At 34.8% G+C, this 14,153-nt stretch overlaps 1 protein-coding gene across 4 annotated transcripts in view; it reads left to right on the plus strand.

Annotated features, from left to right (window-relative positions):
- Positions 1-14,153, plus strand: part of LOC127474395 (dystrophin-like) — a 589,003-nt gene that overhangs the window by 293,315 nt on the left and 281,535 nt on the right. For all 4 annotated transcript variants that reach the window (XM_051795060.1, XM_051795058.1, XM_051795057.1 and 1 more), the window contains exon 10: positions 6,470-6,587. In XM_051795060.1, the coding sequence (XP_051651020.1) occupies positions 6,470-6,587 (118 nt within the window). The remainder of the gene's footprint in view (positions 1-6,469; positions 6,588-14,153) is intronic.

Raw genomic sequence — 14,153 nt, forward strand, 5'->3', positions numbered from 1 at the left:
GCTTTTGCCTGATTGTTTGCTCATGCTTTATTGCAAGCACAAGTGCAATTGAACTGCCACATTGTTTGAGGGCAAAAGGCTGTGATTTTATACATACTTCACATATACCCAGATTTACTGTTAGAGCTGTTATCCTGTTTCAGTCTTGAGTTCTTACATGTGAATTATCACTGTGTTCCTCTAGTTGAATGCACCTTATTATAGCCAAACACACAAATCTTTAAATGCTTTTCTACTTGTTACAGATACATCTTTAGCTTTATTCCTTTTTCTTTCTTGCAATGGCTATAATAGAGCAAATTCCTTTTTATCTCATAATGATTCATTCACAAACCCTGTTAAACTGTAATCTTTTTCTAGTGTTCTCTTCCATCCTCTCCATCCTGTCTGCTGGATGGACTCCAGTGCAGTCCATCAAGAAATCTCAGTTATAATGAGCAAGGTGCTGATGGTTTGACCCTCTTGAAATACCTGATTCCAAAGCCTTTCCTAAAGACAAATGTGGAGCAGGGTGAGAGGGAAGGTGAGAGTTATCCCAGCTCGCACCATCACCTTACATTTTTGATCAATACATAGAGAATCAAATTAAATAATCCCCATTCTGTTTGGTTTGGTTGGTTTGCATCAACAGTATGTTGCACGTTTTGCTGTCATAACTTCCTGATATGGACCAGACTCTCAGAGTTGTAAAGGAACAAGCCTCAGACATTTATGATGCCATCAACATAATTTAATGAGTGACCGTCACAAAAAAAAGTGTACAAAAATTTCTATGATGCTTTTTCACTCATCTTGTGCAACAGCTGATGAGTTGTCACTGGTGGCCTTCCCACAGCATCACTGATGGAGTTGGTATATTTACTTTGACATTGATGAGAGCTGCTTAGGCAGTTCTTGAGGTGGTCCTAAGTGGGCATAAAAGTAGATGCTTATGAAAATGAACTGCACAAAACACTCAGGAAAAATCAAATTCACAGCGTCGTTTGTTAATGTTCTGATTTCATTGACAGGCACCAATCATCTGTCAACACTGCTAAATAGTAGCTCTAGATCTTTGTGTTTTCATAAAATTATACATACTTTGCAGGGAAAACAGCTAATAGTCAAAACAAAAGTTGTTTTCAAAAAAGAAAATTCCACTCCATTATATTGCTTTCTTTGTTTCATAATTTTATGTTTAAATATAGGGAGTATGTAAATGATCATTTTCTCTCATATTCCCTTCCTGCTTAGTGACAAGAACACAAATTCAAATTGTGTTTGGGAGGAATATCTTAACAAAGCCAATTTTATTATTCAAATGAATTGTAGGTGTTGCATATCTGCATTTTCTGAAATTGTTAGCAAGTTTTTTTCCAAAGCTTTCTCTCTTTTGTTTGTATGTGACACATTATATTTAGAGAACCAACCAGCCTCAAGAAACTCAGTTGTTTTAAGTAAAAGTTGTCATGGCTATACATTTTGGTGGGGAAATTATTGGTTCATTTTTTGTTTAAACTTAAGGTTTAGAGTCTAAAGTTTTTCAAAAAATGAGCAAATAACTTTCTGAACAACTGTTTAATAGAATTATGCTGTTTCTGAGTATATCATGGTAAATTAGTTCAGAGGAGCAAATAGGTTCATAAGATAAGAAATATATCTTCCTTCTCTCTTACATTCCCATATTAATAATTCAGTTAATTAATCATCAGAACCAGTTTTGATTCATTGGTTCATTTCATTTAACAAGGTTGGGAGTGGGCCAAACCAAATCATCCCAAATAGTTATGAAGTCTTAGTCTTCAACCATGGGTTGTTGATGACAAAAAGTGCCTCCAGTTTGTTCTTAATATGGAAGGTCTTTCTTAAATCATCCTTTTGTCCAAATATATTTTTTTGGATCAGTCACTATTAACATTCTTATAGTTAGTATAAAATAGATAAAAAACTATATTTGACTGGAAGCACATAAATACACTGAAAACTTGTGAAGACATGGTAGTCATTGACACTACAGAGGACTTCTCAATTAAACACTAAATAGGAAATGTGGGACCTGCTTTACCCAATGTTATTTCAGTCTTTTGTAGTGACACTTAAACATCTATATTTTCAGAGAGGTTTTTCAGCATAGGAATGTAAATTGGTTACAAGAGTGGGCCCAGAGGCTTTTTAAAGACTCATACACACTGAGGCTCAGTCATATATAATGTTGCAGAACAGCAACTTGAACTCTTCTTTGTATGTCTGAATTCAGCAAAGGGAGATGAAAAGTCCTGGCTTTGTTGTGAGAAAAGTTGCTGAAAATATTAATGAGCAAACATGCATAATCACCACTAGTAAATGATTAGTTGAATGTATAAAACTTGGTAGCATCCTGGAATTCAGCTATTCCAGTTTAGTAACACTTGCCACAAGGTCAGGAAAGAAAAAAGGACTGGACAGATTTTAAGGATCTTATCTTTTACATAAACTGCTATACACATGGCTACAGTGACAAATATGCAGGCTCTAGCATGCTGTACATTATAAAGCTAGAGAATATTTAATTCTCAGTCTCAAACTTTGCAGTCCCTCCAAGAATTTCTAACACTTCACCTGTTTCAGTTTTTCAGTTTACTTTTTAGCAATTTTTATGCAAGTTATTTCAGTTACTGACTTGAACAATTTGTTCCATATCTCAACACCCTTTTTTTGTTAGAAAATCATAAAAGTTAGGAACCTGAAAATTGGATTTTTCTTTTGAGCAGCTGCTATCCACAAATATGGTAAGATTGTTAAAAGTGAATAGCATCTCTTCCTAACAAACTCTAGGTAGGTTTGATGACTGTATCTCATTGTTCCATTACTGTGCTGTCTCCAAGCATCATTATGTTGGCATTCATAGATATATGGAAGAAAAAGAAAAGCTCTTTGGGGGTTTAAAGATGTATTTGTACAACCATGGATGTCAATGGTCCTTCTTCACTGTTGACTTGCTCATATGGATTTACATTTATAATTAAACAAAAATTTCTTAACTGAAATGTGTTCTGTAATGTTTTGCAGAATATATTATTACTAGGAAAATAAGGCTAGAGCGAAATTATGTGCAAAAGAACATAAGTGTTTATTAAAAAAAAAACCCAACAAAAAACTTTCAGTTTAACTGACTCTCTAAGTCTTTTTACCTGTGCTTTTGGTGACTTGATGGAGACTAGATAGATTTCTGTTTCATTTATTCTGAAAAGACTTTCATTATAACTTTTATTTCTGTATTATCCATTTTTATATAGCACATTTGTTTCAGTGTGCTGACATTCCAAATCAGAGGCATCTGGTCTTTTGCATCTGCTGTGCCTCCACCAGGGTGCCACTATTAATGAGTTTTTCTTCCCATGGCTCTTGTAACAGTATCTTCTAATGGTTTCCACTTAGTTTTCTGTTGAGGATCCAGTTTTACAACATTAAATATTTGGCTGAATTCATAAAAGTTTTTTAAAGTATCTCCAGATATGAATTGCTTCTGATTTTGGTTTGGGGATTTATTGTTTGTTTGTTTCAGATCATTTCAGCTAATACTTTAAAGCTATTTAATTTTTATGTTTCCCAAAAATCGTATTTAGTGGTCTTTTAATTTGTATTCATCAAAGCACTTCTCTTCCTAGTATAATTATCTGTATTTTTGTTAACTCACAAAATCAGTTTGTTTGATCAGTTTAGCTAGTCACAGAATATTTTTCTGAATTTGATAGTACTTTAAGTGGAACTCAAGTGGTGCTGTTTATTTTCTTGCTATTAGATCACAGGAAGGCTCAGGAGTGATGTGTTTTAGTAGCTACTTTTATCCAAGCTTCTATCAGGGTTTCTATGTGTACATGCAATGTAGATACCACGTGGAACATATATTTGCTTAATCTTTAAGATTGTACCAATTGGTCATTGTAGACCCACAAATGTTGTAGCAATTTTACAATAGAATTCTACTGAATAAAATAAAACATTTCTTTGGTATCGTTCTCAGACACTTTGTATTAAATCAAGGAAAAAATATATTATTTTGAAAAATGTTGCTTTTCCATTATTCTGAGTGGCCACTTTTCTAAGAGTAAGAAAAAAAAAAAATCTGCTCTATAGGTATGTGTTACTGTCTACTGAAAGGTCTGAGAATCTTCAGATCTGTTTATAGTATAAGAATTTTAAGGTGTCCTTCTTGACCTTTCAAAAATACACATTAGTACATCCAACAAGACTCACTTTAAAGAGGCATTTTTAGTCTTCCGGAGTGTCCAGTTGAGGAATTGCAGGTCTTGGGGTTAAGTTGTTTTGTAAGCCCTTAGGCACAGGGCAGTTCCATTCACTCAGTTTTGTACTGAGAAAAATCCTTCTTGAGCTCTCCTTACCTATTGCTTTTCCTACTAAGTTTCCTATAACAGCAGCTTTCTTCTGTGGTACAAACACAGCATTTAATGTCTAGTTGGAGACTCTGGCTGGATCAGATAAATCCTTTTATTTGAATATATCCAGTATAAAAATTATATTTAGCAAACTTCAGGGAACAGAGTCACTGTTGGCATAAGACCTTACAATCACTTGATTTGGTTTTCGTTTTCTGAACAGTAGGGGAAGGAGAGAGAAAGGGAAATATTACTGTGGAAGACACAGAATTATCTGGGCATCTTGTATGTGTTTTAATGCTCCTTCTGCAAAGTCCATTTTGGCAATGTGTCTAATACAGATGTTGTTCAGCTACAGTGAGACTGCTTTTTCTATTGCAAAATTCATGTCATTCATTAACTTGTCTTCCTAGAAAATGGAGTTTAGAAGGCGCATAGATATCTAGAGGTAGTAACTGCATCAGTAGATTTTATTTCTTTTTCTTGAGTGCTTTCAATAAGGAGAGACTTCCCTTAATTATGCAAGCTGCTGCTTTAACTGCATGTCTCTGTATGCAATTCAATCAGTATACAAGTGAAAAAATGCCATCCAAACTTTTGGGTTTAGAAAGCCAGTTATAGTAGACTTTAAAGAACTTGTGATACAGAAGTTCAAGGTAAGAATTTCCCAAGGTGTAGCTAGATGTGTACCTTGAAAATTACCTTATTACCTTTCTTCTTTAAGAGTTTGTAACTGAACAAAAGGAAACTCTGTGGAGCTTTTAGCTTGCTTTTGATAGTACACACTGTAGTTACAGAAATTTATATTATCATGCTCTTTTATTGATCTTATTGAACAGAAAATGATATTAGGCCTTTATTTGTCACCTTCAACTTGGTAAAAATTATGCAACACTAGTTTCAAGTTGGAGAGTCAAATTCGAGATCAGACTGCAGGTCTTTTCTGTCCAGTACAGTCAATGAATAACAGCTTTTTAAAATAAAGTATGATTATTTAGGAAAAAACTCCAACATTTTAAGGAGCAGAAAGGGGAGACTTTTACAACAATAGAATACTCAAGACACATAGTCAACAGCCCAGTGAGCATGTTAACAGGTTATCTAACCAATGTCTATGTAACAAGCCTGAAAAATAAATTCTTCTCAGGCCTTTTTTTGCCAGCTTGATAGCTGGTATAGTGTACCTACTGGCTATCTGACAGGATACTGTTCTGTTCTGATGACTAAAAACTGTGGGCAGAAAAAAGTAATTTGTTTATAGTTTTATAATAAATATTGCTACTTCCAACTCCCAAGACTGGGAAATCTAATGAGCATCGTTTCTGGAAACTACACAATAGGGAGTTGAAGTTGATAAATTTGGTCAATGTCTTTAAATACATACTTGGATGCTTCTCATCTGAGAAACGATTTTACTGATTCCTTGTTTGCTCTTCCCTACTCCTTCAAATTAAGTTAAAGTAATATATGCATAGATCTTATACACCTTACTTGCCTTGAGTTTTCATTTTCAGATTGCCTGGGCTTTATGTATTTATGTAACATATAAATTATTGTGAGTGTTAATTATTTTTCTGCTAGGTAAGTTGTCAGAATAGAAAAAGTGACATCAACAGTCTTACAGTGGCTTTTAACTAATAGATTAAACAGTCTTGAAATATTAAAAACCAAACATTATTAATTAGACCTCATGATTTACTAGGAAAAACCTGTGTAATCTGCTAAGATAGTAAACCCTAATATCTTTCTTTAAAATACCCAGTAAAATCTAAAAGAATATCAAGAAATAGTGCCTTTCTATAGGTTTATACAGGAGAATAGCTTATCCTGCATAATTTGATGTGTTAAAAATGAAGAAAGATTGTCAATTTTATTTGTCTAGTTTTATAGGTTGATTTTTAATTATTATTACAAGTTATCCTCGGTATTTTTATATAAAGAATAAGAACAATATTTAGAAGGTCTAGACATAATTCTGCATAATATTTGAAATAGCAAACAATCTTTTTGCTTTAAATTAAGCAAACACAAAAAAAAAAGTCCCAATATGTGGTCTTCTCAACAGTTCTATACGCTTTCAACTTGGTTTTATTTTTGTATTTGTGTTCAACTAGGCAATACTACAGGATCTGGAGCAAAGACGTCCCCAGCTGGATGAACTAATAACTGCAGCACAAAATCTGAAAAACAAGACGAGCAATCAAGAGGCCAGAACAATAATTACTGACCGCAGTAAGTGGTGATTCTTCTATCATATGACATTTCAACAAACGTGGAAAATGTTGTAATATCTAATAAGCGTAGTATTTTTCAGATACTTTATGCCTTTGCCATGAGAAGGGGATTTCCATCAGGAGACAATTCTCATACAGATTTTCCAAACTGCATATAGAGTAAATGTCAGTGAAAGTCAGTGATCCCATATTTCAAATTTTTCACCTTCATTTTGTATTGCTTGTCTTCATAGTGGAAGGACATTGTATGAAATATAGAATGTGAGCACTGTAGATAAAGAAATACATTTATTCTTAAACAAGGAGAAAGAAAGAATTCACAGAATATAGCCACAGGCTTGAAAGAAGCTTTCGATTCCATCTCCCGTAGTACAGCTGCACACTCTTCTTTCATCTCCCCTCAGCTGACGCACAAGTCTGATGATACTCTGCATTACTCTGTATTATTTCTTCAGTTCTGTTTTCCCTATCCAGAATTAACCAACTAACTGTGACTAAGGTGGAAAAATTAGTAGATTAGGTTTTAGAAGTCTATAGAAGACATAGCTTTATTACCCTTGGATGCTTGCACATCTTTATGTCTCACACTGTGGGATGAAACACGCTCTCAAGGTCGTGCTATAGAAACAGCCCTCTGTGGTGGACTGCTCTATATATCTTCAGTGATTATTCTGAGTACTTAGGACTAAAAGCTATGAAAAATGAATTTTGTTGTGGTTTTTGAGGTCTGCTATGGAGCTTAGGGAAGACCCAGGCCAAATGCTTTGTGCAAACTGTTCTGTACATCATGGCATGGTAATCAGGGATTGCTCCCTGAGACTGATGACTGTGAAGGTATAAATGTAGACTCAACTTTTCTGTCCCCTTAATTAAAAATTAAATATATCTCTATACACATTATCTCTTTCTTTTTATTCCATCAGGTAAATACATTTAATAATATCTCAAAATCACATTGTGTGTTTGGACTGCATTGTTGTCTGACTCACATATGGATACTATTTAGACCATATCTTATGTAAAATAACATTGTTAAACTGCTTTTCTCTTCCTTTGCCATGAGAAGAAAGCATACAACTGGAAGCTGTGTCATAACTAATGTTTGAGAAGAAAAGGATAGTGCTTATTGCATAAGAATCTGTTCCTGTTTGACATGCAAATGAATGTTAGAATCATGTACTCAGTTAAGTTCAGGTGAAGAGTGTACATATACCTTAACTTCACAGCTACAACCAATGTAGCAGTCTTATCAGTATTTTCTAGGATGTTTTAATTTTTAGTTATGAGACAAGTCTTTAGAAGATAAGAATTGTAGACTTACATGAAATGCAAGTATAATTCCTATATGCCCTTGTGTGAATTGTATGCATGACTAAATTTTGTTCTGTTGGAAAACTGCACTTCATTTTAAGTGAAATTGCCTTTTAAGACAGATTAAATGTTTCATACTCATAAAGCAAAAAAAGGAGAGCATCTATTGGACTGTAAATCATGAATGAGTATGTGGTAACACAACTATATTACAGCTTGCATCTGTGGCTAGCAGTGTGGTGAATATATTTTAAATGATACATGATTTCTTAGTTTTTGTCTATAAGAATTCCCAAAATTATCAATTAGTTTCGAATTTAAAGTAAAAAATTCAGTTTTACTGTGATTTAGCAATTAATTTTTTATGCTGAAACTGTCAATATCCTTGTCTACAAAAGTGCAACTTATGATGCATTAGATACAGGTCATGTCCCTTTATGTTCTTTCAAGTACATCCTAAAGTATGATCGGGGCCATTTTTGATCCAGTCTTCTGAGGCAGCAAACTAGATTCATGAAGGTTTTTCATGTTTATTTAGTTTATATTTGTAAATTGTAGGTAATATTAAATGCTATTCAAAATGTATTTATTTCTTTTAAATTTTAAGGAGATCATGATATTTTTATGGGAGTAAAAAAGATGCTAATGGCACATAAGGTGTTTCCGAATATTTGCTACATATATTGTCATCTGAATATTTGCCACATATACTGTCATCTAAAGTATTTCTTTTAAAGGACAGTAATTTTTATATTTTAAATTGCATGACTTTTTTCCTCCATATATCAGAGAAGGTGGAGATTGCTCTGTTTGGTTTGAATTGGACCTTGCATGGAGGTCCTGCTGCAAGTCCTCTCTGACTACCTCATCCACAGACCATTTCCCATTTCCTGAGATTTTCCCCTGCTCATGAATGCTAATAGATTACATGGTTATGTTTTAGCAGTCATTAGTACTCATTTAATCTATTCTATTTCATGACCTGAACACCAGCACTGTGCCATTGGTGCTCCTCTGCAGCAGCTGTGTACCACTCTCACAACCAGCCTTCTGTACTGACACACTGTCACAGAATATGCCAAGCTCCACGGGGATCATCAAGTCCAACCCTTAGCCCTGCGCAGGACCATTCCCAAAAGTCACCCCATGTGGCTGAGAGTATTGTCCAAACACTTCTTGAACTCCATCAGGCTTGGTGCTCTGACCATTTCCCTGGGGAGCCTGTTCCAGTGCCCAACCACCCTCTGGGGGAAGAATCTTTTTCTAATATCCAACCTAAACCTCCCCTGACACAACTTCAGGCCATTCCCTCGGGTCCTGTCACTGGTTACCACAGCAAAGAGATCAGTCCCTGCCCCTCCTACCCACCTCACAAGGAAGTTGTACCTGCAATGAGGTCTCCCTTCAGTCTCTTCTTCTCCAGTCTGAACAAAACAAGTGCTCTCAGCTGCTCCTCACACGGCTTCCCCTCGAGGCCCTTCACCATCTTTGTTGCCCTCCTTTGGACACTCTCTAATAGCTTCATATCTTTCGTATATTATGGTGCCCAAAACTGCATCATCAGGTGCCAGATGCATCAGGTCCCATCACAAAGGAGAGGGAATTCAGGCCTGCAATGCATTGGTCTGTCACGTAGGAGCTGATAGGCTTGACTATAGCTAGTGCACTTCCTGGGTGGAAGAATGGGATCTCACACTTTGAGAAATGAAAAGCTGAGAAGATGAGTTAATTTGTATGACTCGGTTGTTCATTGCCTTTTGTTATTAAAGTAATAGAAAAAACCCCTAACACAATCATCTGAAGAGATATATTATAAATATTAAATGAGACTCAGATACTCAACAGGAGTAGAGCTGGCTGCATTCTTCATTACAGGATGTGTTTGCGTGCCATCAAATGGAATTAAACTCTGAAGGTTATGGCTTTTGTGCTAACATTGCTAATTCTTAAGTCATTCTGCTTGCAGAAATATGAATATTATGTTTGTGAAAGTCTAACTTTGAAATATATTTAGAAAAATTATTTCCTTTGTGAAGTATTTTTTAAAAACAAACAAGGTAAACATTTTATACAAAATGAAGAAAAAGGCATTTGTTAGAAAGTCCCTATGAATTGCAAAAAAACTATAGTAATGAGGTTATTTTCAACAGAATTGTCATAGTATTGCGTAGATTTAGTCTTTCTTTAGGAAATAAAACCGGTAGTTAAAGATGAGCTCAAACAAGCTAATTCTTTGCTTTGAACCTTCTTTCCCCACCCTTACTCCATTATCTGCATGAAACTGTTGGAGCTATACTACTTCTAAAGACCTTGGCCCTGTGAAGGCTCTATAAAGTAAATATTTTTTTACGTTTGCATAATGTTATACTTAAATCTTTGTGTATTCTATGTATTCAATTCATTGTTTGTTTACAACTTATACATTGGAGGATACACAAGAATAATAATTACATTTAGTCTTGTGGAAAAGCTGTGGGGAAAAGCTGTGGGAAAAATCAAGATTCCTCTCTGCTGTTTTAATACAGAATCATTCTGTTCTAATAGAACCATATGCTGTACAATAACATTTTTCTCTGCATAACATGTCACAACTCAAAACACTTTGCTTTACTACTAATGAAAATGTTGTTTCTTTAAAATGAATGGGTTTACAAGCAACTTTGAATTTAGTAGTAATTAAAATTTGAAAATTGCTCTTATTTTCTATCAGTTTCTATGTATAAATACAGAAAGGTGGTAACAAGTCCACGTAGAAATATATTGAGAGATAATACAAACAAATTTACAGTCTTAGAATCAGAAATACCAAAGCAATTACAAAGACTGTCGCAGATTTTGATGGATCCTGGAAATGTAAGAAACTTTAAATAGCAGGCCTTCCTACTGCTGTGTTCACACATATGCAAGAGATAACAGTGCATAAACTTTCTGTGGTTTTACTTTGCTGGTAATTTACATCCCAATTTTGCTAATGTGTTTTCTGGTTGTGTAAGTGATAGAGGAGGTAAGGAAATTAATATTTATAGAACTGTATGAAGAAATAATCTCTTACTGACCAAAGAATCTCCCTTTCAAGATTATAAACCAAAGTAACACACATCTTTTTTCAGAAATTGTGTGAAATTTAGTGTCCTCTCAAAATACCACTTGAGAAGTTAATTAATTTCTATTACACTAAATACATAAATAATAGCAATAAATACAAGTATTTCAATATACAAGCATTTCAGTGAAGACTATTTTGATCAAGAATTACGCTTTGGGACCAAATGATTCCTTTTGAAATTTTCTTTGACAGTTTTAAAAACCAAGTCCACAAATACATGAATAATTTATAGAGGATGTCTTCAGAAGAGGTATTTTGATTTTGTGGTTTGTTTTTTTATTTGTTTGTGTTTGGTTTTTTCTTGTTCATTTGTTGGTTTTTTTTTTTAAGAAAACCTTTATGCTGTAATTGGTTGTTAGCAGAGCTGCATTTGAACTAATCTGGAAAGAGTCTGAGTGTCTCTGTGCCACTACATAAAATGCCTTTATTTAGTAGTTTTCTGTATTTGACAGTTTTATGGCAAAATCATCAACTTGACATCACTTTCACTACAAAATGTACAGAAACTCCGCAGTGAATTACAGCTGTACTGTTGTTCTTGACATCTTAATAAAATAGCCATTTCTGTCGTACTGCTATCCATGTGGTTTTCTCTTAGAACTGTTGAATACAAATGATGAGTTTACCAGTTGAAAAAATAAATTCAGACAATCTGGGATTTGTCATCTAGTAGTAAACTCCCTAGCTATCAAGACTAAAAAAAAAAGTATAAGAACAAACTGTATTTGCATACAGTTTTCCAGTTATCTTATTGATATTTTTAAGCTGAATTGTTGAATAAATCCAAGTGTTCTATTCTCTAGATTCCACATACTTCTAGAACTTCTCAAGTACCTAAGTAATAGTTTTCCCATGTCATAAACATGTAAAGTTTACTAGTCATTGCGATGTACTACTTTACATCTGATAACTTGTTTTTCCTATGCCATAGAAAGGAAGCAAGGGAGAAACTGTTGGTTTTTAACAAAATGTCAGTAACAAGATAAAACTATAGCATAGTTCTGAGAAGAGTATATAATTTGAAACCACTTCCTTGGTGCACATTTGCTGCTACAGGATCTGTAAGAAAGTTATGGGGCATTTTAAGAAGGAGCAAGAAGCTATTTTGGAACACTGGGGAGAGTTGCCCTTTAAGAATGGGCAATAACATGCCCCAGAAATGTCTGAATGATCAGGAAAATACAGTTATATATGACTTCTCAATCTATATATACTGGAAGCATATGGATCAGTGGACAAAGGGCAAGATCTCAGCTGCCTACTTCAAATGTCATAGTGCTCCAAAGAAGGCTGTGAGACTACAAGGTGACCACTCTTCAGTTCTGGTTATATTCTTGAGTAGGAGTGGCACAGATTTTTTGGTAATCCCAGAGGTGATAAGTGTATTAGGTGGTATCATTGCTGGTGGCTTGCTCAGATCTCTCAGATTTCAATCCTGCGAAGAAAGTTAGATAATTACGAAACTTGTTGTGTGGTCATTCAAGTGGAACTGGCTAGTTCTAGACTAATTACCCCTAAATAGATAAGAATGTAGATAAGAATAGAATAGATAAGAAGTTTCAGTTACTAGAAATCAGTCTGTGTTGGAGGACTGGCAGTCTGGATTGCTGTATTGTATAGAGGCATTTAATTGCATCCAAATCATAAGTATTAGTAAAAGTTTGTCATCTATTCTAAAAAAAAAACCTAAGAGAGCAGAATGGTTGACCAAATCTCTCATCAGGAAAAGTGAGTTCTTAGCTAACTCTGAGCTTGTGAACAGTCCAAGTGAGTGCAAAGAGAAAATCCAGTGAGATTGTAAGGCTGTGTTGAAGGAAAGAGTGATATTAAATACTTTTTTAAAAAGCCTGTAAATAGTTTCAATGAGGTCCAGAAGACGCGGTGGGGGGAGAGGGGGAAGCTACAAACCAGCCACCCAGAATAAGGACAGCATGATTTGGTAGGGGATGCCTCACATTTACAGGTTGTGCTTTGTTGTATGAGGTAGACATGGGTACACTAAATTAACTGGTTGAAAGACTTGGGATATACCATCACCTGACAGAAGGAGAACGTACTTCCCTCTTTAGCTTAGGGAACAATTTGGTACAGCATTGTGGGAGAGCTGCTGTTTGAGTCTGCTTTGTGTCTTGTTTTAACCCACTGGTTATCATTTAAGGATTGAGTTAATAGAGGTGGTTAGTCAGAATACAGATAAAAACGTTTTTGTAATTTATAGTGTCAAGACAATTCAAGCCTGTTTAATATTCTGCCATTCACCCTGTAGTTCTTACAATATTTGGAGACTGAGGTGATAGAGGCAATTTGAGTAAAAGCACCAAAGCATACAAATCTTCAGCCCTCTGCCCCTCAACCTTCAACCTACCCAGTCCCCAATTAGGTGAAAGTGGGTGTGGCCCAGAACCACGAGCAGACGTGAAATGAGGTCAGCAGGTAATTCCTTTCCCCAAGTAGAATTGTCTGCTCCCCTGCTCTGGTAAGTGGTATTCATAACGTTGTTAGGGGCATCTTTTCCTTCTTCTAAACTTGAGAGGAGCGTATTTTAACAGATTGGTTTTATGTAACTACCTTTGTTCCTAGAGTCTTTGTGAAAAATCTTCATAGATATATTCATTTAAAGGAGCCTTCTCTTTTTAGTTTAACAAGACCATTGTCTCAGTAGCTTCACAAAGAAACAAATTCACTTGGAAAAGTTTTATAAGCAAAACTGCCACACTGGATGAGATGGCAGCTCTTACTCATTTACCATCTAGCCTCTGAAATGGTTAGCACCACGTCCTTCTGAAGAATATTTGAGAATGTAACGTACTGAAGAATTAAATATGCAAATGTGAAGTAAACTGAGAGTGCTTCTCAGGATTCAAAATCTTTCTTTCATATCTTAATTAGAGAAGCTAAAATATTTTTTTGAAACATTTAATTGACCAAAACTACCAAGAACATTTAGTTCTTTAGGGAAGCAATCACTGAGTTATTTTAGATTTTTCAACATATTTAACAGTATCTAATGTGAGACTTCCTATTTACAGTGTTACAGAAAAAACTCTGGGTTTAATTACACTGGATTTCAAAATTGAATTCAGTCTCATTTTGGAAATGTTAGTTAACATTTATGTAAAATAATAAATGCTGGAGAGATTTGACTTA

Source organism: Manacus candei, unplaced genomic scaffold, assembly GCF_025592945.1.
Source record: "Manacus candei isolate 608988 ecotype Guabito, Panama unplaced genomic scaffold, ASM2559294v1 h1tg000041l, whole genome shotgun sequence".
NCBI classification, from domain to species: Eukaryota; Metazoa; Chordata; class Aves; order Passeriformes; family Pipridae; genus Manacus; species Manacus candei.